General features: G+C 44.7%; 3 protein-coding genes across 5 annotated transcripts in view; 1 reads left to right on the top strand and 2 right to left on the bottom strand.

The window, feature by feature from the left end:
• LOC115311625 (clustered mitochondria protein homolog) overlaps nt 1–16,342 on the bottom strand; it is a 56,584-nt gene extending 40,242 nt beyond the window's left edge. The window contains exons 1-2 of the mRNA XM_029970366.4: nt 16,178–16,342; nt 1,126–1,364 (exon numbers count right to left, since the gene is read on the bottom strand). Coding sequence (XP_029826226.2) covers nt 1,126–1,364; nt 16,178–16,301 — 363 coding nt within the window. The 5' untranslated portion in view covers nt 16,302–16,342. The remainder of the gene's footprint in view (nt 1–1,125; nt 1,365–16,177) is intronic.
• A 268-nt stretch (nt 16,343–16,610) lies between these two features.
• On the bottom strand, nt 16,611–18,770 carry LOC8030499. Its single transcript, XM_029970347.4, has one exon. The coding sequence runs from the start codon at nt 18,512–18,514 to the stop codon at nt 17,888–17,890; it is 627 nt and encodes a 208-aa protein (XP_029826207.2). The 5' UTR covers nt 18,515–18,770; the 3' UTR covers nt 16,611–17,887.
• Nucleotides 18,771–19,219: 449 nt separating this feature from the next.
• LOC8030489 (golgin subfamily A member 3) overlaps nt 19,220–27,465 on the top strand; it is a 44,717-nt gene continuing 36,471 nt past the window's right edge. Inside the window, exons 1-3 of one of the 3 annotated variants that reach the window (XM_029970380.4) lie at nt 19,220–19,508; nt 22,833–23,057; nt 25,375–25,526. In XM_029970380.4, coding sequence (XP_029826240.2) covers nt 22,916–23,057; nt 25,375–25,526 — 294 coding nt within the window. In that variant the 5' untranslated portion in view covers nt 19,220–19,508; nt 22,833–22,915. Of the gene's footprint in view, nt 19,509–19,670; nt 19,745–22,832; nt 23,058–25,374; nt 25,527–27,465 lie in introns of those variants that run through there. The other 2 variants (XM_040210233.3, XM_042290646.1) reach the window with 2 other exon arrangements.

Below are 27,465 nucleotides of genomic sequence, written 5' to 3'. Positions count from 1 at the left end.
CCACACATGAAGTGAATATGGGCTTACTTCGGCATATTTGCAGAATGATGCTGCTATCTACTTATTCGAAGAAGTGGAAGTTCACCACTCTCTGTGCAGACTTCACCAAGGTACTCTTTAATAAGAAGTCTGCAATCCAGTCGTGGATGCCTCAAGGACAAGTGCTTGTGAAATTGTATTGTTCTTTGACAAATAAAAATAAAAAATTGGAAAATTTCTTTGATCTTTGATGTAGCGCCGTGTAACCTGCAAGTCTATGGGGTCATACGTTTCTTGAAGATAGCTGTTGAGCACAAATGCTGTATTCAAACGTTTCGGGCTCAAACAAGCTATCTTTGAAAATGGCAATCGAACCAGCGGAGTCAGAGTAACGAACGGCCAGAACATAGAATATAGAATACGCGGAATGGAGGAAGCGACGGAAAAAGAGGGGGGGGCTGCAGCAGCCATGGCCTGTGCACCGTGCGATCGGCGTCGTTACTGCCATCTGGCATCAGAACAAGTTCATTTAGATCTAGGGACAATAGAGAAAACTGGGCTGAATGGCATACTTTGGGGAATTCCTAAGGTACCCACCCCACTGGGCCCCCAATTCTATCCACTGTCCCTAGGTAACAAGCAAACTTTCCAGTTCTTCAATCCAGGCATAGTTTGAGCTTCTCTGAGCAACACATTAGCAGGTTCAACATTTCCCGACTTTTTTATATAATGTATGTAGCATTGCTCACACAGTTTGCAAGCTTGTCAGCTGTTTCATTTCAAGAACACACAAAAAAAGAATGAAGGGCTCTCTCTGAAGGCATCAGCAAGATTATCGAACCCAAAAAGTTTCCAAACCGCCGTGCCAAAAAAAAAAAAAATGCTCAAAAAGAACTTTTTTTTTTTAAACAACGGATTTGCAAAATTGGAAGTGTCAAGCGTGGCACGACTCATCCGGAAATAGCCAACCCAGCACACTCAGCGACACAATCGATCCTCTCCAGCTTCTTTCCGTCACGACACACCAGACGGTAGTCTTCTAGCGGCTGTCCTCACTCTCGACAAAGCACGCACGAGACGAAGCGCGTGTCTTTTTTTCACATGCTCATGGTTGTACAACCGGTACAGACGGGCAGTAGGACCCACCTGGATGTCGAAGGGGTCCAGGCCCGGGGCGGCGATCTTGACGTTGAACCCGGTGTCCTGGATGAAGACCAGCTCCTGCCCTGGCGTTGCGTCACTGCTCAGCTTGGCGTCCTCTTCCGACGAGGTCGACGATGACCCCTTGCCGCTGTCCTCGGCAGACGACGCCAGGCTGGCCGCGTCGCACTCCCCATTGGTGGCCGCCGCCGGCATGGCTGCCCCCTTGGCCGCCTCCGCCTTGTCTGCGGAGAGAAGGAAGTTACGTCAAATTCCAGAGTTCAAGTCTCCAGCAAAGGACCGAGGATTACCGTCAAAACAGTGATGGCACAGAGAGCTGGTGTAGGTTTACCATTTTATTAAACCACCCAAGACTGGCTGGAGGACGAGAAGAAACCACAGTAGAAGAGAAAGGAACACAATGACAGTTCTCATTTTCCACCCAGTCTCAGGTGGTTTAAGAAAATAGTGAGGATTACCATTTCTCATGGGGTATAAGTTGTGGTTCTTATCCCAAATTTTCATTCGTGCATCTTATTTTTTTTTTATATATAAGCACGGACTTTAGCTTTGCACAATGTAGGCTGAGTTTGGTTCGCTGGCAAGTATATTAGAATTGGCTCCTGCTCGTGATCGCAACGCATATGTGTGGGATTAGTATCGGTGCAGTTTTGCCACGCCGACTGTACAAAGGGGTGTGGCTTGTATACTAACGTTGTGAAAATGGCAGTTTATGAGGAGATGCAGCTGTTACAACGATGCAACTTATAGACTGGAAAATATGGTAAATGAAACCACTTGGGGACTTCCAGCATGCAACAGAATTCTCGGTTGTATGGCACCTACGACACAACAGGGTCGCTAAACTTGTGAAACTCAAAGTTGGGGCCAAAGTTAACGGAGCGCACCGATTGGCCTATCACGATGATGACTTTGCGCTTTTTTCGCCGACGTCCAATCGATGCGCTCCGCAAACTTCCGGCTGAAACTTTGTGTTTCACGAGTTTAGGGCCCCAGGCCTTTGCTGCCTAAGTAAAGACATCGACCCTCCGACTGAGGGTTCAGTAGGCTGACACACTGCCTCGACACCACTGAGGCAAATAGACTGCGGGAACAGACAGACATTACAATTCATCTCTCCAACCAATCAGACTGTTTGGCTTCTCCCAAAATCTTTTCCCACCTTTCAAATGTACCCACTCTTCGCAAGCTCAATGTCCGAGTGGAGTAACACGCCCACATGTGGGATAAAGATACTTCAGCCACCGAAGGCTGCCTAAAACACCTTAACCAACACGAGAGATACAAATATTTTAGCAAGAGGAAAATAAACTTCGCCACGTTAAATTTGACCTGTGCAGGGGAAAGTACTCACTTATGCATGCTGGGGCACCCATAGACCCATATCTGGGCCCCACCGTACAATTAGAATCGGCAACAACCAGGTAGAAAATACGAATACTCATAACTGGATTAACTTTTTCAACGAGTTCGAAGGCATATACGCCAAGACTCGAAGCAAACCTGCGCTGCAATACGGCCAATGACCCCTAGCAAACTGTTATGTGCGGCTCACAGCAACTAGAGTAACCTGCACACCCGATAAATTGCAAGTCATTGAGTTGAAGACTCAAGTCTAACACCATCACTGAATCCGCACCCCCTAATACTAGTATCCAGAGTAGTGGAGTGCCGAGACCCCCAACAAACATGCCAACGCATGTTTGCAGATGCTACACTAATGAACCACCAAGGAACCCAAGCCCTCCTCCGCAATTCCCAACGCTGGCAGGCACCGTCTGAGAACTCACTCCCGAATTTCGCCAAGAGGTCACTTTGAGTCATTCTGGACCGTGCAGCTGGGAACCAGAATGGCTTGGACTCCTATCTCGGTATCTGCGTTCCTTTCCCCCAAGCCCCAGCTCATCTCCAAGGGGAGAGACTGCACCAGATACCTTTGTTTACGCAGGAGGGCTCCTCCAGATAGAACGCTGATTACAGCACTCGAAGCCTCAGATTACCCAACCCCGCTTTTGAAGATTTCTAAAGGAGATACGGTGAAGTCATATTCTGGGAGAGAAGGACCAGTTAGTTGAATGTTGGGTATGCAAATAAGCAATATTTCAAACTGTGCTACAAAAGCGCAAGTAATCAAGAATTCAAAGAGCTTGTATTAATGTACAGGAAGCGGCTGTAAGGACCAACACATTTGACACAACTCACAAAATTCGAATTTTAAACGTAAATACCTGAAACTAGGCACGCAAACGTCTTTTCGGAAAAATATCTATTTTTTTAAAGCCCAACTAAGAGGTGGTAGAACATAAAAAATAAAGCAAAACTGGCGGCCGTGCATTTCCCATGTCCTATACCAGCCTGTGCGTCGTCTGCACACTGGTTTTAGAACTCGCTCCACTGTCTAACTTACTGAACAAACAAAAAAAAACAAGAAAACCGCCGAGAACGTCATAGTAGAGGCTGGCAACGAGCAGGAAAATAGCGATAAGTATCACCTAGGAGTACAAAAAAAAAAAAAAAAACATTTGTGAGCAGACAATGAATGCTGTTTCTGCTTCATTTCTAATATTTCACCACGTAGCTCTAAACTAAACTGTAAGAAAATGATCATATTACTTAGGTATGTGGTGAAATTACCACATACCACATAAGTTATAGGTTTTGCAAGAGATGCCAAATGTGCCGGTTCTTACGGCTACTCCCAGTACATGATGATAACCTTAATATTTATACTGGTTTTGGGCACTTCACATATGCATAAAGGATGTTCTCTATTAAGTACCCCAAGGAATGTGTTGTATTATATTCGTTTTTGCTACTTCGGCATTTGTTGTTTTAGTTTTACTATCAACTTTTCATGTTTTTCTTCAGCAGGGATGGGCAAAATACATGCAAATATGTATCGAAATACAAATACAAAATACTTCGTCAAAAATGTATTTAATTACAAATCTAATTACATTTCCAAAAAAGCATTTAAGTACAAGATACAAATACGACCAAATGTATTTGGTCTCCAAATACTTTTCCAAATACATTCCTCAAAATTTGCGTCAGCGACTTCAGGGCACCTGCAACGGGTTTCTGGGTATCGGTTTATAATTTTGCCTCGCACTCTCGAGCGTTAGTGTGCGAGGCTCTCGTAACGTAATAGAAATATAATCACAAAAAAAAAAAAATGTAATCAGCTTGGACGTAATAGGTGAAAAAAGTACAGAGCTTCAAGCAGCTTTTTTTTTTTTTGTCAATTGCATTTTAGTATAGATTAACAAAGAACCGAGACGACCAAGACGCGCAGCACTAGCTAGAGAATTTTTTATTGTTGCAACTCGCACCAGTAACAAAAATCTGGACGACCCGCACATTTAGGATCTCCCAGGCAAAAATATGGATGGAAATCAGGCTGGAAAGCATCACAAGTTGTCACAGGCACTTATTTAGCCAATCTGCCTGTGAACGTCGATCTTGTCACTATTCTTGCCCTGGACTAGCACCGTAATCACAAAGTCACTAAACGCTTGCGCTTGACTGAGAGACACTGCATTCGGTGCAGAACGTAGTTTTCTTCCTGCTCTGAACAGTGACAATAAATTTGAGGGATGTATTTTCGCCCACAAAATTGCATTTCATTACAATTGTATTAGAAATACCCATGTTTGAGTATTTAAATACACACGTAAAATACATTACCCATTTGTAATTAAATACAAATGCAAAATACACAAAGTATTTAATATACGTATTTCAAATAATTGTATTTGAAATACTGCCCATCCCTGGTCTTCAGTGTATAATATGTGCACCTCATGGAGAACTAGGTGGAATTCTTTGTGGGCACAAAAAAATTCAAGCATTATGACTTTACTACTCTTATTATTATTTGGTAGGAGTCAGGCTGAAAATAATGTGACCCACAAACATCAAAATTAATAAAGTGTAACGGAAACTAGTGGTAGAACACACTCTCATCGACAGAGCTTGTGTTTCATCAAAGCATGTTTAAGCTACCTGTGCCTTCTTAGGAAAAAAAACATTAATAGAAAAAAACACTAAGGTCGTACAAGACCATTTTGACCTTGCTGCAATATTAGGAGCTGAAAAAGGGGCAGTTCTTCAGATCAACTCCAATCTGTCCCAGAGTCGAACACGTTCGTTTCATCAGACAAGACGGATCATAATGAATTCCTAAAATTAGACAGGCATTAACACCATTCTGCCCTGTGATGCAACAAACTCATTGGCACCTTAAAAAAAGGAAACACTATCCCGCAGTTTTATGTAAGCATGTGACTGCAGCATAGAGGAAGTATAAAAAACAATATGGTAAAAATCTAAAAATAAAAAGCAAAAGGTGTATAAACTTTTTTTAATTTCATTCTACCTTGAAGTTAAACAGGCAAGTACTAGGGCACCTGGAACAATCAGACATTGTTAGAGGCTTAGATGCAACGGCAACACAGAGTCAAAACAGCCATGAAACGGTTTTAGGATGCAACTCTTCTTTAGTGTCTTGTTCAATGCAACTACAATGTGTTACAAAAAAAAAATGTTCTTCTAAAGTTTCTGGAGAGGAAACTTTAGAAGAGCTTTAGAACCCCCCCCCCCCCCCCCCCAATTTTTTTTTTCTTGATATTTTTGTTGTGCTTTTATTTCAGGTTGACGTGCCGAGAGAGAAGCAAGTTTCGGATCTGTTCCTCAATCAAAACGAGTCTCGCAATGCGAATATTGCGCTAGAAAAATTTTGTTCAGGGAACTAGTTTATTTGGCGACATAGGTGTACTACCAATCCCTTCACAAGAAAAACGGTGGGTGTTCAGTGTCCCTTTAACAAATACCGCAAGTTTTGTTTCATTGTGCGACGGCAAAGCTGGAACGAGGTCTGCCGGTCAACCCCACGACTGCTCTGGGTACTTCTCGTAAGCTTGAAAACGTGCGTTTCGGAACACTGCAGAGTAAGCTTCACAATGACTGGTAGAGGGACTTGGTCACGAGTGTATTGTCTCGCATCCTCCTTCCCGCTTATTCGGGCACTTGCTTTGTCGCGTCATGTGGCTCTATCTTTGGACGACGCTTCGGAGAGAAAGCACTGCCCAATTTTCGCCCCACGCAAACTATAGGGCACGAACAAAACAATGAAGGCATATCCCGACGTTTAGGGCCCGTTCGGCATTTATTCTGGGCATTGCCGAACCGTGGGTAATGCAGCCCTCGAGAAATTATGACTAGTAAAGGTAAAAACGGAACAACGTGGTTAGACGTATACACTCCAGCTGCGTAACTTCTTGCCACTACGGAGCGACCGAAATGCACACTGGAAACGTAAAACACCTGCAAATGCGATACCGGAAAGCCGATCGTCGGGACTGGAATGCACCGACCCGCCGAGGGAAAAAGTTAAATGCGCATAGTTTCTTTATTTTTTTTGTTTTCTCGGAGTCACGCAATGTACGTCGAATTAAAGTCCGAGGAATAATGGCCGACCTTCCGGCCAGAGAGCGACCCGCGGTGAAAAGGACATCTGCAACATCCACCACCGCCGCTGCGACGCCGCCAGGGTCGCGATCGGCAACGGCACGAGACGACACTTTTACGACGTCGTTGAGCGGAAATCGAGGTTAGCTCAGTTGGTAGAGCGCTCCACTAAAAAGAAAGAGGTCCCGGGTTCAATACCCGGGACAAGGCGGATTTTTTCAGTCACGCACCAGTCACCCAGCTGTGTTTGGCGATTCGTGTTTGTCCTTTGTTCCTCTTCTCCAGGGATTATTTTCGTCATTCTTGTCCAGCTCGCTTGCACCTTTGCATTTAATTGCATTATAAAGCACTTTCTTTTTTTAGGCGATAAACATGCCGGTTGAAGACGCGATCTAGGCACCATACCCAAACGGTGTTTCACTAGAGCAAAGGTTTTGCGGCATTTGCAAGACCAAATGTACGCACTGCCTACGAGAAATGGTCGTTTGTAACACTGTCAAAAGTTTTTCGAACCAAGCGAGAAAGAATGATGAGCGACAAGAATAGGAAATATACGGAAAGTGAGAGTGTTTCACGGCTGGCCGACAGATGGTGACAATGTGTTCTATCTTCGTAAGAGATCAAAAGGTTTTAAGGCACACGGTCGTAAGCGGTATCGAGTGAGCAAATCGGGCTTATTCCTTCCCGTGGAAACTAGTACCAAATGATCCCGCTCCCAAGAGTCAGGTGTCTCAATCTGTCGTCGCTATTGTTTCGAAAGGTTCTGGGCGCTATGATGCGCTCGAGTGAACTAGTCTCTGCGACGCCTCGCAACGATGACGCAACTTGCGACGAGCTCCATCAGCATGCAATGCGTTCGTAGGACCAGCGTGAACCCACTTTAGACGGTTGGCAAAAATCTGTCTTTCAACGTATTGCGCCAACATTTGCCACGGAAGTCCGGCAAGGTGGTGGAAGCATGGAGTGAAAAAGAAACAAGCTTACCTCATCAAAAAAGAAAACTGTTTTGGGTTACTTGTTGCAGCATTTATGGCTGACGTCATGACCATGCTCACCTAGTTTTATGCTCTGCCGAAGGATGGCGCAATAAGGGGACATGAGACAGCAGACACATGAGTAGCGCAGCGCGACCGATCATCTCTGTACCAAAAACGGGCAGCCATAAGGGACTTAAATACCCATTTTCTTACCAAGTTTTTTTTTTTTTTTTTCTTTTTAGTGAACAAATTATTGCACTTTGAGAGTTAAAAGGGCAATGCAACAATTTTAACATCGAAAGAATTTGCAGATTTAAATTTTTACATTGCTTATCTTACCAAAATGAACGGGGAAACCGCCTCATTCTTTCGAAATATCGTTCTTCCGTTGCGTAATAGCAAAAAAAAAAGAACTGGATTATTTTGCGATTTACAGCCGCGCGGTGGCAACCACGGGAACTAAGGCGTGACGCGCAATGGGTATAATGTAGTAGGCTGGCAAGATGTGCCATTATGGGCTCAATCTAATGCCATATTTGATAAATATTGTATTTTCAACATGAGTAAATACATCAAAAACCCCATGTCATCGACAAATTTGTAATATAATCAGTTTCAGTGGCGCCATCTGCCCGAGCTGAAAGGAACTATTCCTTTCAGCTCGGGCAGCCTCACCTCACCTTGGTATGCTACTACGTCAGTCGAACTTGCTTACAAAAACTCAAGCTCTTTGCTCTCCTGCCCCCGTCTCCCCATCGCTCAGACCAACCTGCAAGGACGCCATGTGAATCACAAGCAGAAGCCCTGCGCGCTGGAGGCTCTGAAAGAGAACCCAACCGGTCCTCAAGAAGCCACCAGGGCGTAAGACGTGTCTTTTCGATCGTCAGAGAGCCAGCCGAACCAGTGCCACAGACCATGTCTTCGATCGACAGGGGGTTCTCACGCTGCCCAGTTACAAGCTGGACCGCAAGCTGGGAGACTCCAAGGCCCGCTTTCGTAAAGACCGCCGCCTGGCCAACACCGGCGCCAACCCCTGCGGGGCTGCTGGGGTGCTATGTTGCGCTTTTTGCACTCCCAGGAGACTTGGAAGAGGGAAGTGACGTCAACAACTAGAGCAAACGCAGATTGGATGTTGACAGAAGAAAACAAAGTCAACATCCAATCTGCATTTGCTGCGTTGTTGACGTCACTTCCTTCTCCCTAGTCTCCTGGGAGTGCAAAAAGCGCAACATAGCCCCCCTGGACTCCCTGCGCCGCCGGTAATTCGGCCGGCTCGTATGCAAGTATGGCACGCGAAGAGGCCCTCTCCAAGCGCTTGAGACTGGCCTGCCAGAAGTAAGCAGCCCATGGCAGCACCGCGAAGACCATCACCGCGAAGATTGCTGCTAGGCCTAACACACCATATCATAATCACCATCACTTTCATCTGTACATTACATCATCACATAATCACCATCACTAGACACGGCACTGTGGGCCTCCTTGGTACGGGCTTTTGCCTTTCTGCGGTGCCGCGGCTCTCCTGAGCAAATAAAACATTATTATTATTATTATTATTATTCCCATCCCCATTGCGAGTCACTGCGCACGTGACTAGGAAGACGGTGTACGAGTTGAGGCTGGTTTGGACGTGCCCAAAACGTCCCCCGTTCGGTTTTTTTTTTTCAAAACAACTAACGCGAGTGGGCAAAATTTGTTTTCAGTTCCTTAATCCGGACGTGACAGGGAACAACTACCACAATTATTTGAGCAAAGTCCGAACATTGCTGCACGGCCCCTTTAAACATGAGAGATACAAGCCGACACAGAGAAAAGTCTCCAAAGATTGTCTGCTAAGCTAGACGCCGGCTAGCGCCGGTGCCAAGTTTATATAGCAATTTTGCACTTATACAGCTTCCACAGTGCCGAGCTTATACAGCTAGCAGATACAACTAGGCGAGCCCGGTCAGTATGTCGTCTGCGAATGCTGCAGCTATATCCCGAAACAGGTTTTCCTTTTTTCAACGAGGCAAGTTCATCCGTTGATATTTTCGCTCGAAGTTTCCACCACCTAGCCATACCTCTGTATTAAATTGCAGCGCTATATGTTGAGAAACTGATTTTAATGAACCATCTAAAGTGGGTTTGAAGATTTAGTGTACATACTGTAGAATCAATGGAGGGCCGAAAGCAAGGTGGGGGTTATCCACCGAGGAAATGGCTTGGAGATAGTACTCCCTTTGTGTTTCCAACTTGACGGAACAGTGGAGTGTGTTTGTCTCAAAAGAACAATTACATCTTGCTATCTCCGGTGGAGCTACAGCTTTGTCAAGTATATCGCTGTCTTTCAATTGTTCCTTGCGGTTTTGAGGGATGCAGCCAGTGTGCCCACAGGGGCCTCCAACTCTTAATAGAGATGGGCAGTTAATTCATTCGCATCAAGGGAAGATGCAAATAAAAAACGACAATATTTTGCACGAAAAGAAAAGAAAAATGTGATTTCGGGATTAAGCAAGTTTTATTATCCTTAAACCTTCACATTTTATGTATCAAAAAACGAGAACCGATAATGGTCGCGAAATTAGCCAAATTCACGCTTGAAAACCTCACGGCAACCCAGAAAGGCGTAAATACAAGCCATATTTATGTGAGCGGTTCTTCAAATTGTGACGTTGCCTGCCATCCCAATTTTTTTGAAAAGTATGCCTAGCCAATTTCTAAAAATATATATACAATTTATTTTTTTTTATTGCAAAGGAGTGCAACATATGGAACTATGGTAATATTTAAACACACTTTTCTCTTTCTGCGATTTTGGGGCATCTTAACAGTTTGTGCACTATAATTTTTGTTCCTAATTTGGCATGCAATGCATAAGCCTGAGGATCTATATATTTTATATAGATCCTATTTTTTGTATTTATAAAAACTTTAAAAAGCTTTTATCAGCCCTCTGAAAATGGTGTTTTTGCGATCTTCATTTATTTTAAATTAAGAGTTATTATACACATTATATTGCTACTAGCACAGAGTTCTTTAAAAGGAGCCAATTAGCCTATTTTACTAGGCTTTTTCAAGTGTGTTGCACTGCCCCACATTCAAGTAAAAATATGGGTTGCACAGGCATTGCATCCAGAACATAAAAACAAAACAAGCTGTATCAAAACTAACACCACATTTTTTTTAAAAGAGACTATAAAATGTGAAAATTTCATTCAATTATTGCAAAGATAAAAAAAAGAATGCTTCCCCCTGGCACGGTTCCTTAAAACCTGCAAATGGGCAGACTGTTGCAGGTGCAGGACAAGCTCATCCCCCAAAAAGGCCCCCACTCTTCCAACTTTAGCGGAATGAATGCTGGAGAGTCCCTCCCTGCCTTTTCTGCAGCATTCGCTAAAGTGGAAAGAGCAGAGGGCTTTGGAGAGTGTTGTCCTGCAGCACTTCTAACCTGTCACCGACTATAGTGAAGAGAAGTGACAACAGACCTTGCTAGTTTATACGGCTAGTAACCAAGTGATAAGAGGAAACGACAGAGCCGTCGAGAGCCTTGAGAGCCGAGCTCCGACTGGAATACGAACAGTTGTAAACGCAAAGCTATGGCTGCCTCTGCCTCTACTCACTCTCTGAACGGGTTCGAACAATAGTAGAGACAAAGGCAGCCAGCTTTGCGTCAACCCGCTAATCATTCCGGCCGGAGCTCGGCTCTCCGGCGTCCCTGCGCGCTCCGATCTCCTCTCCCACTACCCCAACAGCTTTCTGGTCTTCGATCAATTTTAAATATGAAACCACAGCTCCTCAGCCTTGAGCAGCCTATAACGATGTGGCAATGGAGAACGGCAAAGACATCTGCCATTCTCCGTTCATATAGGGAACCATAAGAGATAGTCATAAGTGACTATCCCTTAAGGTTCTCGCAGGAACTAAGACTCTGCCTACAGCGCAAGCTACACTATCATCGCCTCTACAAAGAAACTGGCAATGTCGATTGGTACACGAGATTTAGTCAATGTTGTGCACAGGTGAAACAATTGTTTAAACAAGATACAACAACAACATGCTGAAATCGCCGAAAAATCATTGAGCACACAGCCACGTGGAAGTTTGTCAAAGAGAGCATCAAAGAGAATGTTAGCACGATCACATTGCGAGATAATGAGGATTGCGTCTCCGACCCTGTTGATGTAGCTAATATTTTTGTGCCCCATTTTAGTGCTTCTTTCAGTACAAAAATTTGGCCTAATGCCTAGCTCGAATATAAACTGCATGAATTGGCTTACTGTTGCTCCAATTAATGAACCTGAAGTCTTGGAGGCAATTAAAAAATTTAAACCAAAGTTATCTACGGGCATGGATGAAAATAGTAAGGTACGTTGTTGGGCTAGTTGGTTTATCTTAATTAAACATATAAAATAGCGCAGAAAAGACAAGGACAAAAAGTATACAGGACAAGCGCTAACTTTCAACTAGTTCTTACTCAGGAAAAGCAAGCATATATATGCACACGACAGGCAAAGCAGCACCACATAAAAGTTGACGAATTTTGTGCATGATCATTCAAAAACTGAAACTCATTACTATGAAGTACAATAGAAGTGTCGCTGACACATGCCGGATGGAATTCCCAACTTCATAGTAAAAGTTTGTGCTCCACTCCTTTGTCTAGTTTCGGTGCCTATATTTAACTTATCACTTGCATCTGAAACATTTCCTGCCACATGGAAGCACTCTGTTGGGGTTCCATTACATAGGTCGGGTGACCGATCCATGGTTAACAACCATAGCCAGCCAGTCTCCCTCCTTTACACTTTGTCTAAAGTTTTTGAAATTGTTTTGCACACCAGCCTTTATGCATATTTTTGTCGGAAGATTATTTTTGAGCAACATGGTTTCATAAAAGGCCGCTGCACAGAAACAAACCTGTGTTTCTTCCTGCATCAGATTGTACCATCTGTACATAGCAGAGGACAAGCAGTGGCAGTGTACTGTTATATGAGCAAAGCTTTTGACAAAGTTAATCATAGACTACTGTTGAGTAAACTCTGTAGTTACGGTCTGTCTCTTAAGTACTGTCGTCTCCTCGATGGTTACCCATCTCATCAGCTGAACTTTGTGCAAGTACCGGGTCGATTATCTGCTATTTTTTTATCTACTTCTGGGGTTCCTCAAGGAAGTAATCTTGGTCCTTTGCCGTTTTTAATTTTTGTAAATGATCTAGCTTTCTGTATTAAACACACGCGGTTGTTGTTATTTGCTGATGATGTTGGGGTTCCATTACATAGGTCGGGTGACCGATCCATGGTTAACAACCATAGCCAGCCAGTCTCCCTCCTTTACACTTTGTCTAAAGTTTTTGAAATTGTTTTGCACACCAGCCTTTATGCATACTTTTGTCGGAAGATTATTTTTGAGCAACATGGTTTCATAAAAGGCCGCTGCACAGAAACAAACCTGTGTTTCTTCCTGCATCAGATTGTACCATCTGTACATAGCAGAGGACAAGCAGTGGCAGTGTACTGTTATATGAGCAAAGCTTTTGACAAAGTTAATCATAGACTACTGTTGAGTAAACTCTGTAGTTACGGTCTGTCTCTTAAGTACTGTCGTCTCCTCGATGGTTACCCATCTCATCAGCTGAACTTTGTGCAAGTACCGGGTCGATTATCTGCTATTTTTTTATCTACTTCTGGGGTTCCTCAAGGAAGTAATCTTGGTCCTTTGCCGTTTTTAATTTTTCTAAATGATCTAGCTTTCTGTATTAAACACACGCGGTTGTTGTTATTTGCTGATGACATTAAGTTGTTTACGGCGGTTAAAACGGTTGACGTTTGTGTATGCCTTCGGCATATATAGATTCTATTTCGGCATGGCGTTTTTCAAATGACCTATTCTTAAATAAGTAAAGACGAAAGTTATGTCCATTTCTAGAAGCTGAAATTCTGAGTTTTCCCTATGTATTAGATTCCACCAATACAACTCACGTTGAGGTCATCCGTGATCTAGGCGTTTTTATGGATCCTGCAATTAATTTCAACCATCACATGACTACGATTGCAAGTACTTCCTTAAGAGTGCTGGGAGCCATTAAGAGAGTGACACGCAGTTTTTCTAACCCACTTTGTATTTTACATTTGTTTCCTTCACTGGTGCGTAGTCATGTCGAATATGCCTCAGTTGTCTGGAACTGTATTGGACTGACAAATTCAGGTGTAATTGAAAGTGTTCAACATAGATTGGCTTGTGTTTTGTTTGATCATCATTTTCAACCGAATTATTTCTATAGTTATGAGCGGATTTGTGAACTCGTGAAATTAGACCCGTTGTCGTGGACTAACATATTTTTATAAGATTGTAAATGGTATAATTAATTCACCAGAGCTACTCAGTCACATCTACTTGCACGTTCCTCGTAGGTCTTGTAGACTTTATACTTTGTTTGGCCTTACCGAATTTTACCACGCTGCATGCCTACAAGTGACGTATAACCGTTTAGAACAGATTTCTGGGAATGATGTCTTGATATTTTTGATGAAGAGCATACATTTTGAAAGTGTGTTGAGACTATTGTTTTTCTCTTAACATTTCGTTTTTATCCTTTTTAAAATTTTACTACTAATTGACTCATTGATAAGTGCACCACTAAGGAGGCATTAAGCTGTTGGCGGGTCACTCAAAATAAAATAAATAAAAAAATAAATATCACACGGGGCAACATGGTCGTTTCGAGGAACCAGACTACCAATGTCTAGCAGGTCGCATTATCCGTCCATTCAATTTAGTGCTGAGGCCATGGGTACCGACGAGACACACGCAAGTTCGACACCCTGCCAGGCTTTTTGCTGACTGGAGAAGAACCAAAAGCTAACTAATTAGAGGGAGGAAAAAGATCCCAGACGACATGATCACAGTAACCTGCATGATATGTCCATGAGCTCTGGATACACGAGTACTTCAAAATCAAAAGACAAAAGACAAAAAAAAAAAAGCATAAAACAGCTGTTTGCATAAATTTATCTTTTTTTTTTTACCAGTCAGAACAATTAATTGTAGCTTGGAATGAACTGTCCAATTGGTATATGTGTGCGTGTGCGCGCGTGCGTGTGTGTGTGAGCAGAATTATAATCAGCGCTCCGTGTTTTCGGATCAATCTGATCAAAAACGAAAAACACTCGCCGGTAAAATTTACGCCGATTCGGACTTATCGAAAAACAGTCAGAATTTCGACATCATGATGGCGGATATCAGTTGATACAGGCGAGTATCATAAACTCCGATAAACTCCAAATTTTCAGGAAAAAGTTACTGTAACACACAAAACTTTGCAGACTGCATGATTTTTTTCTTTTTCCTTAGGACGGGCCAATAGCGCGCGAAACGCTACCTGTGGTCAATCGAAATTACCCCTCTTAATTTCGGTGTTTCCGCAAACAATTGCACGCACGAAGAAAGTTATCCCGGAAACGCGGCAAACGTGTGCCAGCCAATAAATAAAAAAAGAGAGAGAAAGAATTACGCAAAAGCCGGCCGCAAGCCAACAACGTCTTTCAGAAGGCACCCGTAATCTTGCTCATCTGATCGCTACCAATGCAAACAAGGGGAGACTGATCACTCTCGCTTCCTCACCCACTTCACCACCGCCTCATCCCAAAGCCAATAGTCTCTCTTTTTCTCCCTCTCCCTCGTCTCCCCCCCCCCCCCCCCCCAAAAAAAAAGAAAAAAATTTGGGGAGTAAAAAGGGGGGGGGGGGGGGGGGGGGGGGGTGCAATTGAGAGATAAAAGAGCCCCTGCCGGCGCTTCTGTAACGTCGGTCATCGCGTGTTTGGGCGGTCCACGGACTCTTGCTGCCCTTCCGCCTTCACCCCTCCCCCTCAGAGAGTCGCGGCGCACTTTCTCGTGAAATCCGTCTCGTGCACGACGGACGAAAACCCCTTTGGGCACAACAACCAACAGAAACCGAGCTCCGACCAAAATACATCGCTCGCAGTCCAATATTATACGGAACAATACCCCCTCCACCACCATTTAAAAAGAGAGGGGACCAGGGTGTGCGACGAAAAAAATAAATAGAATAAACATTCCACAAGCAAACACAAAAAAAAAAAAAAAAAGTGCGTTTCTCTTTTGTTTTTTGTTGGACGAGCGCGAGGAAATTTTTTTGTGCGTTTTGCGCTTTACCAATTGTTCGTGTGATTAGTTGTGCGTGCGGAGAAAACTTTTGGTGCTCGCGCGAGTTGTAGGAAAGGAAATAGGAGAGTGGAAAACAAGCATCGAGTCGCTGGAAGAAATTGCCGGGGACTAGGCCTAAAACCTCCAGAGGAAAAGGTCAAATAAAGGTAGCCCGGTTCTCCGCGGTTCCCTCGTCGATCGACGGTCGAAAAAAAATTAAACAAAAATACCCCCAGGTTCCGGAGGTCATATTGACTAAAAAAATGAAAGCACCGTGATTCCGCTTTTCTTTGTTTTCCCTTAGTCACGACGCAAAATTAACACCGAAGCTTCGCGACGAGCACGAAGCTCCAGCGCCGTTGCCGATAACCAGGCAGGCACATGTGAGCTCATTCTCGGCCCTACGACGAGGTGCACGCGAGGTCGAGGGAAAAAACGGCGGAACCTACCGTGCTCAGAATCGCATGGAGACGCGCTGCGGGGTTCGATGTCGTTCACTGCGGTCGCTCGAGAGTCCGGACTCGTACCAAGCTTGGGGCAATTATCATTTTCGAGAGCAACAACGAGGGTCATATCGTCTGCACTGCACCGCTCGCACGCACGTGGAAAGCCCCTGCTAGCGGAAACGCGGAAACCGGCAGTAGGGATGAATAGATAAACAAAAGAAATCGTAAACTTCTTTGAATTGGGTGGTGTCTTGCGCCACCTATTTTATCTATTTTGCATCCGCTTGTCAAACCATAGTTATTTGCGTTCAGCTTACCTTGAGCTAAAACTTTTTTTAACTCGTTAATTTAAATTTGGATATAGGATATATGCGACAGAACTTTCTTTCTTGGTCGCCCAGCGAGGTCTAGCTGTAGGTAAATCGTGCATAAAAGTGCGTAGTCTGTTTTTTCTTTGTCATTCATTGGGTGCATGCAGCATTCAACCGTTTCGGTTTACCATTCTTGTTTTATTCATGGTGACACGGTCGCCTGAGTGCCTAAACATAGCGTTTCTATTTAAAGCACTACAGCCGAATATATTATAATTTACGCGTAATTCACCGGGACTTTGATCGCTATGGTACAAGCACGATGAATCGCCTACACAAGCACAGGATAAAAATGACTAATCGCTAAAAGGCATGTATCATATGCTACGGAAAGCCTGCATGCGGTCGTTCGTCCAGTATTAGAAATCTCTTGTGCGAGGTAGGCCTCGAGCTACCACCCTTGTATATAAAACAAGAGTTTTCCTCGCTCGAATTATCGTGCTTACCACAGGTCACATCTCAGACCAAATAAACAAGGAACAACGGCAAGTACACCGTGCATAGAAACGATAACATGATAATAATGAAGAAAACGTAAAGACGACGTTCACCGAGTCGTAAAATCACAGACAATACGCACACAGATGCCCTTCAAGAGTCCAGCATGGGAGGTGCATCGGCAAACAGAGTTCACCCAGCACATGTTCGTAGTTCGTACCCCCTTCTCGCCAAAAAAAAAAAAAAAAAAGAAAAAAAAGGAAGCACGCACAGGAGAAAGGTTGTGCTGGGTTGTTCTACTTCCTTTTGGGGGATTTAGCGAGGGGGATGGGCGATAATAAACCGAAACATAATCGACTGTCTTCCTCATATCAAGGAGTAGAGGGAGTACATGACCCCCTGGCGGTGGCAATCAGTTCGTCGAACGACGTTTCATCGACAGATCGTTTCGTTGACGTGCGGCGTTTCATCGACAGTTCCGTTCCATTGGAAGGCTTCCCGCGTTTCTTTCCAACGACAGACCTTGCGACGTTTCGTAGAACACAACTGCATCTCGCCTGGTTCTGAGAAATAGCAGGGGGGTTAATATCCGGCTTGGGCAAACTCGCATCAGTGAATCGCGCGCTAGCTTTTAACTGCTTAATAAATAATAATAATAATAATAATAAAAAAAAAGCTTTGTCGACGAAACGTCGCAGGGGCATGTGTCAACGAAACGAGCTTCTACGAAACGTAGTTCCGACGAACCGTGTGTCCGTGAGACGTGTTTCGACGAAACGATGGTGTTCGCACATGACTCGAAGTAATATCAGTAATATGACTCGCCGCGATGGCAAGAAACAGCCGAAGATCCGCGGGCTCAGCGTGCCCACGGCCGCACTGCACACACCCAGCCGATGTCGCGCTATCCGACGACCTCGGAGGAAACCTCCGTCTGCGTGGCGAGGCTCAGGCGTTGCGGCGGCGGCGGGTCGAGCCCGACGGTCTCGACGCTTCGGTCTTCGTGGATCGCGTGGTCGGTGGCGCCGTTCTCAAAGCCCCGCTTGAGGCTGGTGTAACCCGAATGCGTCGCGTAACAGCCGGGGTCCGAGAGCTGCTTGAGCGGTAGCAGGGCCAAGGGCCCGTTCGAGTGGTTGTTCTGTGGCGCGAGGCCGTTACCGGCGTTGTTGGCCGCAGCCGTGGCGGCGGCCACGGCCGCGGCGGCACTGGCGAACGAGGGCACCCGCTCGTGCTGCTCTAGCTTGACCTGGACGGGCTTGGGCGCTCCGCTGGTGCCGTAGAATGCGGTGTACGTGTTCACGGTGGTCTCGTCGTCGCCGGACGTAGTCCGCGGACGGCCCGAGCGCGGCCGGACGTTGAGGTGGCCTTCGCTTTCCCAGCGCTGGACCCAGAGGTTGACGGCGGTCCACGAGAGGTGGAGTCGGCGCGCGATCTCGCTCTTGTTCTTCAGGCCCGCCTCCCAGAGTTCGATAATCTGCCATTTGACCACGTCGCCCGTCTCTCGGCGGCCCCTGGGCTTCCCGCGAGGCATGCCGACGTCGCGTGAGCGGACTTCAGGGCTGGGGCGGTCAGCGGCGGTGGCCGGCGATGCCTGCGATGGTCGAGCGACCAGCGGGGAAAGACGGAGCAGGCGGCGTTGGTCGCCCCCGTCGCGGCGTTTTTTTTACGGAGAACGCGTCTTTGCGCCGCATTTTTTGCGTGCAGCCTCTGGGGAGAGCGGTGAAGCAGTGTCGTATCTGTCGTTATTTATTTTTTTGGTGTTTGGGTAAAAATTAAGGAGGGGGTAGAGGCGGTGCCAGGAAGCTGAGCTAGCTCCAAGATTTTGAGAAATCGCGATAGCGCGACCATTTTTTTAAATGCCGGATGTAAACAAATCGAAACAAACAAAATAATAAAAAAAAGTAAATTAATTAGTGTTGCCAGACTACTTTGCGTTTTTTTTAATTCACCTCAAAACAATAAAATATGACATTCTAGAACACACGTGCAATATGTCTTCTCAAATATTTTGAAAACTATTAACATAAGTCCACATATGTTGTCGTAAATTTTTGTCATGTTATGGTGCAGTGATGTGCGAACGGTTGCTGAATGTTCGACAGTAATCATTATAATGAAATATTATATAAATTTCCTACTCTTTTTTGGCAGTTATTTATTTAACGCAAGCCCCCATAAGCAGGATTACATTTCTATCACGACGCGAAAACAAGCGAAACGGATGAGGTTATTGAGGTGGCGCAACAAGCGCTCCGACGGCCACCATCATGTCGTCTGTCACTGCGTGAGTGTGGAACGGCTGCCGTGCTCGCTTCTTCTCCTCGTCTACAAACGTGCGCCATCGTCGCCTAGCCCAATACAGGACCGCGTAACCTCTCCGCCTTCCAGCGAACTTCGAAGGAGCCCACTTTCCCAGCTACTGCCTCCCGACGCCGAAGTGGCCGAAGCCACCGACGGCATCTTGCTTGTCCACGTAGATCAAAACAGAAGGCGAGGCTAGCGGCATCCGGGTGCATTACCCCCAGGTAATTGCACGACCGTGCGAATACCGCGAATGCGGTATATAGTGCCCTAAATACCGCTTTATCTTTTATTTCTTGTCTCCCTTTCTGACACACTCTGGGGCACGAGATGTCGGATGCCGCGATGGTTGATCCGCGATCGTTGTGTTCGTGAAGCAAGCGCCTATTTTATGGACGCGGTCCAGGTGCTTCCTTTGCAGCTAACGGCGTGACTCTATAATGAGCGCGAAAGCGTCTGGGTAAGCGACAGCCGTCGTGAGAACGAGAATTTATGTGGTATTTAGAAACGCAAGTCTGACCAAAACGGGGGTTGACAGTGAGCTTCCGCGAAAATTTAAATGCTTAAACACCGCCTGCCTGTATTTGAAAGCGTGTGCATAAATTTACACCACGCAGAGCTCCTTCTTCTGGCCAGGCAACAAGGATGAATGGCACGCTGGATCTAAAGTAATGTTTGACTACCGTAACACAGAATGCGCTGGAGCAGTGGTTCTAAAATGGGGGTCCACAGACCTTTTGGATTCCTTGAAGGACTCCTTAGGGTCCCCGAAGCTCTCGACCGTCGTACAATCCAGTGGGTGAGGTCTCCCATCACTTCCACTGATCCAGAAGTCCCTGAAACATCATTGGTTGAGAATTAACCACTTCCCTAGGGTGACATTTGGTGAAGCGCAGCCAACTAGAGATGTGTGAATAGTGATTTTTCAGTTTGAAGCGAATAGTTCCTCTATAATTTCTAATTGAATCGAATAATTTCGAAGCAAAGTGAATAGTTTGTGGCCGTCAGTTCAGTCATAAAAAAAAACCTTGAGACTAGTGAAAAAAAAAGAAAAAACAAACACGACAAGGTTTGAAGGGTCTCTACCATGATTGTACACCAGCTCACCTCCACAATTATTCTTATTTCGAGTCAGTTCTAATTAATGTGGACACTGATTCTCTTGCCCAGAAAAATCACCCATAATGTGAATTGGCCGTAATAGTGAATTAAGGTCAAGATCACAAATAATGAACAAGAAGCGTGGCAACAAAAGACACGGTTTATTTAGGTAAAAAATGCTGAGACTCATTTGCTCAGACAGTGTGGTGTTAGCTATTAGAAATAATCTGCAAAAAATTCGAGAGTAGACTTGTCGCTCCTATTTTTATTTCTACTTGTGGTCCAGCCTGGGTTGGTGAACTCATTTCAAATATGAACTGCATACTGTTTTCATTCATTCTTTTTTTTAGTCTAAATTAATGTATGTTTTGCAGCATTTCAAACTTTAAAATACTTTTAAAATATTCTAAGTTGCCAAATAACCCTATTCAATTCGAACTTCGAATTGAATATGGAATTATTCATTTCAATATTTGAAAGTTTCAAATATTTTCACAACCCTAAAGGCAACCCGTGTTCCCATTTGCATGCCTGTCGCACCATCTGTTGGTCTTAACAGGCCTTCAAAAGTCAAATTGGATGTTTAGTGATTTATACAGCCTAAGGTCGGTCTGCCAGTAGGGGCGACACTGGTTTACACTGTGGATGAGCAATTTTGCCAGTGCAGTACGACTGCTAACCTGGGGTCTTTAATCTGCTCACGCAGTAGTGATGCACAACCACATGCCGGTACGATGCTCATCCTGATTGAAACGGGCAGGGGCCTTAAGAAAGTAGGCCTTAAGAAAAGAAAAACTCCACCACAATATCAAAGTGATGTTGTGGGATGAAGCTTTCATTTGTCTATGAGATGAAAAGTGAGTCCTCCTCCTTATATTCAAGGTCGCCCAATGCCTCTGTGAACTGCTCATCTGAACTTGCAGCTGCACATTGTGCAGTCCAAGACTCTCTGCTGTTTGTCCATCTCAACTTGAGTTTTTTTGTGAGCCTCGGCTATTCGTCTCGCAAACATTTTCCACAAAATACAGACATGCTATCATCCTTACTTCTTATTTGTAGCTATAATTTATTTTTACTCCACAAGTGGTATATAAAACAACAGTCATATAGGAGTCAGTATTATACATGGTAGTATTCCAAGAAAGCGACGAATGTTATTTAAAACTGTGCCCATCTGTGCACCACATGATCTTGTGATCGGTTGCAGCACTACATTGAGCACAAGGTCATTTGGCAGGTCCCAGTCAAGGCCAACTACCTCAGTTAGGGTGACCACCCGTCCCGCGACTCGCGGGACTGTCCCGCATTGAGGGCTCGTGTCCCGCGTCCCGCAAGAAATTCTCAAACCTTCAAAATGTCCCGCATTTCATACTGTAGTAAAATTCACTGTGCAACTCATGGCGCTGCCGAACAACGGGGCACGGGGAAGCGTGGATGTCGCTGGTAATCGTGGGAATCGCAATGGTACACCATTTTCTATCCAAGCGTTGTGGGAAGCAACCATCGCTCTTGCAGGAGAACCGACGCGCATGCTCCGTTGTGCATCTCCCCTTGGCAAAATATTCTAAGAAGAATTGCTCACCAAAAGTTTCCATATAAAATATTGTAATTATTTTGAAATTACTGTGTCAACGCGAAAGGGTTGCTGTGGATTTTTGTTTTAGTGAAGGCAGCCATACAAGGCAAAAAGCCTCGCAACGGTCGAAAAAAGTATATAACGTTAAAAATTTGTGTAGGGCCATGTTGATAAAAGTAAGCGTTGACAGGAAACAGTAACCCGAAGAAGATTTACTGTCTTATTTCCATTTGATGAACTGAGTTCTGCTACAGTCGATTTTTATATTTTCAACTTCGACACATTAAGAACATATTTAGCATAAAAGATATATCACTGGGAGTGAAAATTAATTGAGCTTAATGGGCGCAGGTGTATAAACAGCACAGGATATTAAACGTGTTAACAGAGCCTGGGTTCGTGGTGCGTGTGTTAATAAATTCCCCCCCCCCCCCCCCTTGCGTGTCCCGCATTGCGCTTGCAGTAAGGTGGTCACCCTAACCTCAGTTAGGTGTTTTGCTCGCTATATGAAGGCGCTTGATATTATGACCTTCACCTAGAGTTGAAGTTCATGTCAACGTTTGTCCTTTTTTTTTTATATACCCACACTTGATGGCTGCGTCGGAAAAGTACTTGCAGTACAGAGAAGTGCTAGTATTAATGAATCAGCCGTTCTCCAGTGCTGCTGGTATTTTAAGGTTTAGGTCTTAAAAGTCCTTACAGTTCTGCATGGGGCGGCATACGAAGAGGTGTGTTGATCTTAACTTTTTCCTCACATTGTGTATTTGTTTTGTTGCCCATTTGTCTTTCGCTCCGAAGATGTCTCTTCCAGGCTCTTGTAGATGGCACTGTAGACTTGTAACGTGTTCCTCGATGAATTATTAATTTCCAGATTCATACACCGTACTGCTGGAGTCGTGTCATGGCACAGCCGGGCAACTAGGAGTGGCGTCGAGATTCTGGTGACGGCAGAGCATGGCCTACTTGGAGCTCAACGTGGAGCAAGTGAACAAGTCGGCCGAGCTACTCTCCTACAATGACCACGACATAGACTCCCTGTCCAACGTGGTCGACCCACGCCTTGACATCTCCTCCACGTCTTCCAAGAAATTTCTGGGTCTGTTGGAACAAACATCAACTTTCTTGTTCAGTTTAAACTCATTGGTTAGGTTGGCCATATCGAAGCGTCGGAGAAAAGAAAACATCGGAGTTGAAATGGGTAAGAGAGGGGGAGCTCAACCAAAGCACAAAGGTAGTCTAATCTGGTCGGAACAACTAAAAGGAAGCTCCTGAAAGCAACAAAGTGGCAGCTAAGCCATATTTTGCTAGGAGACTCAACTAGTTCAGGGTTTTGAAGCTTCTTCAGGTAGGAGACAGTTTTCAACAAATCATCATTAAAGGTATGACTACACGCATTGCAGTCATACCTTTGACAAACTCTAGATGTATGCTAGAACAACGATTCCAGGCAGTGTGAACACTGGTGTCAGACAATCACTTGTGGAGGCTGACACCTGATTCCACACAAACTACATTCAAGACAGTTTGTGTTGTTGACGCTGTATCTTAGGTACGCTGTTTCTTCATATTGAAACCCGAGACGGGGACAAAAAAGGACAATACGCAACTCTCATTGCTGTTTCTTTTTGAAATCCAGTGCATAGTCATAAAGGCATAATTTGAGAGGGTTAGCTCCCACACCTGCTGCTTTTGGGTGAGGAGGAGGGAAGAGCAGGAGAAGGAATGGAGACAAGGAGTGATATTTGCATTCAGGCTGAAAGCAATCTTGTTTGCCTGCCTAGCTAACATGCAGTCAAACCTGCTGTACTCCGTTTCACGATAACTTGGCAAACTGTGGAGGCTAAGGCCCCACGACCCAATGAGAGCATTGGAGCGAGGCACGTGACCCAATGTCGCGGCAGCATTCGTGTCACTACGCCAATTGCGAGGCTCGGAGAAACCGGCTGTCGTCTGCTAGCCATGAGCCGTCTGCTCCGAAACCAACCAACTTCGGATTAGTGTCCACCGCTGCAACATTTCCGTCTGCTAGAATAGCGAGCACTTCAGGAACAGTTCATGAGACAACCATACGCTTAATTTAGCCGCGAATTTGTGACGGGTGCTAATAACAGGGCACAGTGCGATGTGTTGAGCGGAAACGGCTGATTACACGGCTGCGATCACCGGCGATTGCCAACGGCCACAGTGCTACAAGGAGAACAAAATTGATAGCAGATACGGATGTGGCGTCACTTTTCTGGTTTAAATATAATTGAAACTCATAAATTTGTGATTTTTATTCTTTATATCTTCTCGTTAGAGATAGAACCGCACAAATTCAATTGCCGTTTAAAAAAAAAGAAGCCTAGACCTACTTTTTGTCGCTGTGACGGTAACGAGGTCCACGTGGCCTCGACCATGAAGTGTTATCACGTGCCTTGTTCCGGTGCTCTTATTGGTTTGTGGAGGCCGCAGCCTCCACAGTTCGCCAGGTTACCGTGAAACGGGGTATAGCGTGGGCGCTACTGCTTAAATCCTTGTGTTGCAGAAGCACCTTGTAAAGTATGACCACATAGCCTGTTAAAGTGCAGGGTAGAAAGAGCAACATCAATTAGCACTTTTGACATTGTACAAGGTGACAGTAATATTTTCCCTGGGGAATCTCAATATTTCATTTTAAGGCAATTGCTGTTTCCTTGAAATTTGGATTTTATGTCATTTTGATGCGATCCGATGTTGTGTGGCAGTCATCGTTATATCAGCTGTGAATTTTGGTATACTTCTGAAAACCTTTCTCAAATGTTTGATCACAGCTTCCTTTGGTGGATGTCTGTTTTCTCTTGTGTATAGTGTGATGCTCTGCCTAATGTTGCACACACTGCTTGCTTTGCTAGCCCTCACAATTTCCTGAAGCACTGCTCTGCTCTAGAAAAAAAAAAAACAAGCAGTATTGAATTGTGCATAAGGAATTGCTTTAGAAAGAACAAAGAGGAATTTTTACGCTGTTTTTGTCCCGAATCCTGCTTGTGTTCTTAATCGAAAACATTCAACTTCCACACGGGCACATGTGGTCTATATTACATGCAATAGCATTTCATCCCCACGTCTCATGTTCACTGCCAAATTTCTCAAACTTTGGACAGAGTGTCTTCAACTTGCAAAATTTTAGTTCTCTTTGTTTCTACTGCACTATCAGTTGCCCATCCACTAACCCACATGGCAGCAGAATTACACGGCTTTGCTCCCAGGCGCACCGCTTTGACCCACCCCACAATTCCACGACTTTGCTGCACCGCAGACCCGCTAACCCACTGACCTGCGCACCCTTAAAACCATTTGCACCGCTCTACCGGTAACCGCGGCATGCTTCGTCGGTAACGTTTCGCAGTCCCCCTAAAGCGTAACGCTGTTTTCTGTTTGTTGGTGCCATTCAGCCGAGTCGGAGCAAAGCCGCCGGGAGAGCTTGGCTAGCTTGGGCGAGGTGGTGCCACGGCCGCAATACCTTCCGCCGTCGTTGCCGGAACCGAAAGAGGCGCCCGCACCACCGCCACCTGACGACGCAGTCTATCCTGACATCTCCGCTCTGGTGGGCGCCTTTCAACCGTCTTTTTGGCGTGCGGTTACTAACACTTGCTCCCATCGGTTCCCCCCGGTAGCATTCCAAAAAAACCTCGAGTGGTACGGTTTTGCTCCTTTAACCCTTTAACAACAAAAATATTTGTGTAATGCATTAAAAAAAATAAGCTTGCTGGTTAAGGTCTCGCAAGAAAGACAGGCACTTTGGTAATTGTGACGAGAATGCCATTTTCCAAAATGGGGTATCTCACAAATTTGCGACAACGGGTCACAGCGCAACTGACTTTTTGTGTGCACTCTGCATTGAATTAAATTTTTTCTCAGAAATAAATGTACAGAAAAAGTCTCTGAGTTGTGAGACAGTTGGTTGCTTTGTACCCACTTAAAGGGCAACTCCGCTCAATGCCAAAAGTTTTGGGATTATGAGTGATTTCCCATTAAGAAGCACAAACAAAAGACACTACGTCATTCGCTTTGCGAGGAATGGGATATATTTCGGGAAATCTTACTTTAAACGTGAGCAGGAACCGAAACCGAAACATAGACTCTGTCGGGCAGCACTTGCCTCGGTCTTCCAAATACACGGTTACCACGTGGTATGAGCGGTCACGTGATGCTCTATGAGACGACTGGTGGGATCGGGGCAGGCCACCGTTGGGGCGGGCGTATGCAAGGTGAAAGTGTCATCTGCGCCGCAGTCTTCACCACGTTTTGGCGTCTGCGATATCCGACGAGGTCTGCACAACTACAGGATCAGTCTGTGCGTGTAGTGTGAACAAAATTCTGTGAAACAGTAATCATCCGCCTGCATCACAACCGACGGGACGGCGGACGACTTCCAAGGCTGATGTCACCTGTTACGCTTGCCCGGAGAAGTTAAAAACAAACAAAAAACTGCAATGTTGATGACGTTTAACTGAATGTAGGCTATGCCAACACCGTAGCCTTGACTGTGCTGTTGATTGCGCCTGAATTCGTCCGCTAGAGATGGCCGATTTCGGCAACTTAACGTGTTCTAAAGTTTGCCAGACCGTTTAAGAAACATTTGGACAGGACTAGGTCGTAATACAGTTGAATCTCGTTATTTCAAAGTTGAGGGGGACTGAAAATTTGTTTGAATAAAGCAAAGTTTGAATTACCGGAGTTCCTTCCCATAGAGACGCATAGCATGGGACCTGCTTGTTAGTTTGAATTATCTGCAAGTTTGAATTAAGGGAGTTTTAATTAACGAGATTCCATTGTATTCGACAAGCGGTCTTCCTAGGTGATAGTAAAAAAAAGCTGAATTGATTACAAAAAAAAAAAATGATGCGAAGTTGCCCTTTAAGGGGGGATATGGCCTGAGAGGGTCAACTTTTGAACCCTTCACCCAATTTGGTTCAAATTTTGAGGGTTATTTCAGCACTATGAGGAAGGATAATCTGCTAAGTCTTAGCATTATCGGTGAACTTTACAGTATGCTACGATTTTTGCACTTCAGAAAAAAGACAACTCATTAGGAAGTCTATCGTAGAAAAATAATATTAGCTGGTGGCAAACTACCTGCTTCAATGAGAAGAACAATACCCACAGTGCAACCTAGATAAAAAATATATTGCAAAATATTCAATTATGATGAAAATAGCAACATCCCAAAATTTAAAAAAAATTGTAAAATTTTTATGTTTCAATTTTTTATTTTTTTTTTTCATGAAGGAGTGTATTTTTTTAACTGTGAAGTAGTCTATCTTGTTCCCCAGAAAATTTCAGTCCCAGAGAACCTTGAATGATGTCCCTCATTATTTTGAATGTCAAACGATAGCTTCCCTAAAACAAGAATTCCTGTCAAAAAGTGAAACTGAGAAAAATGTGATTGAAGTTTCAACTTCTGTTCTTTTTATTTTAGAACGATGCCAGAAACTTGAAATTCAACCGAGTCATTGGTGGAACCTTCAACTTCATGGGCGCAT

Source organism: Ixodes scapularis, unplaced genomic scaffold (assembly GCF_016920785.2).
Source record: "Ixodes scapularis isolate PalLabHiFi unplaced genomic scaffold, ASM1692078v2 PGA_scaffold1__304_contigs__length_218370807, whole genome shotgun sequence".
Taxonomy (NCBI): Eukaryota; Metazoa; Arthropoda; class Arachnida; order Ixodida; family Ixodidae; genus Ixodes; species Ixodes scapularis.
The sequence above is the reverse complement of the archived record's forward strand: the minus strand, read 5'-3'. Positions and strand labels throughout refer to the sequence as shown.

Bases quoted from the DNA above. Each gene is read 5' to 3' on its own strand.
- LOC8030499 (XM_029970347.4), bottom strand. From the start codon at position 18,514: ATGCCTCGCGGGAAGCCCAGGGGCCGCCGAGAGACGGGCGACGTGGTC.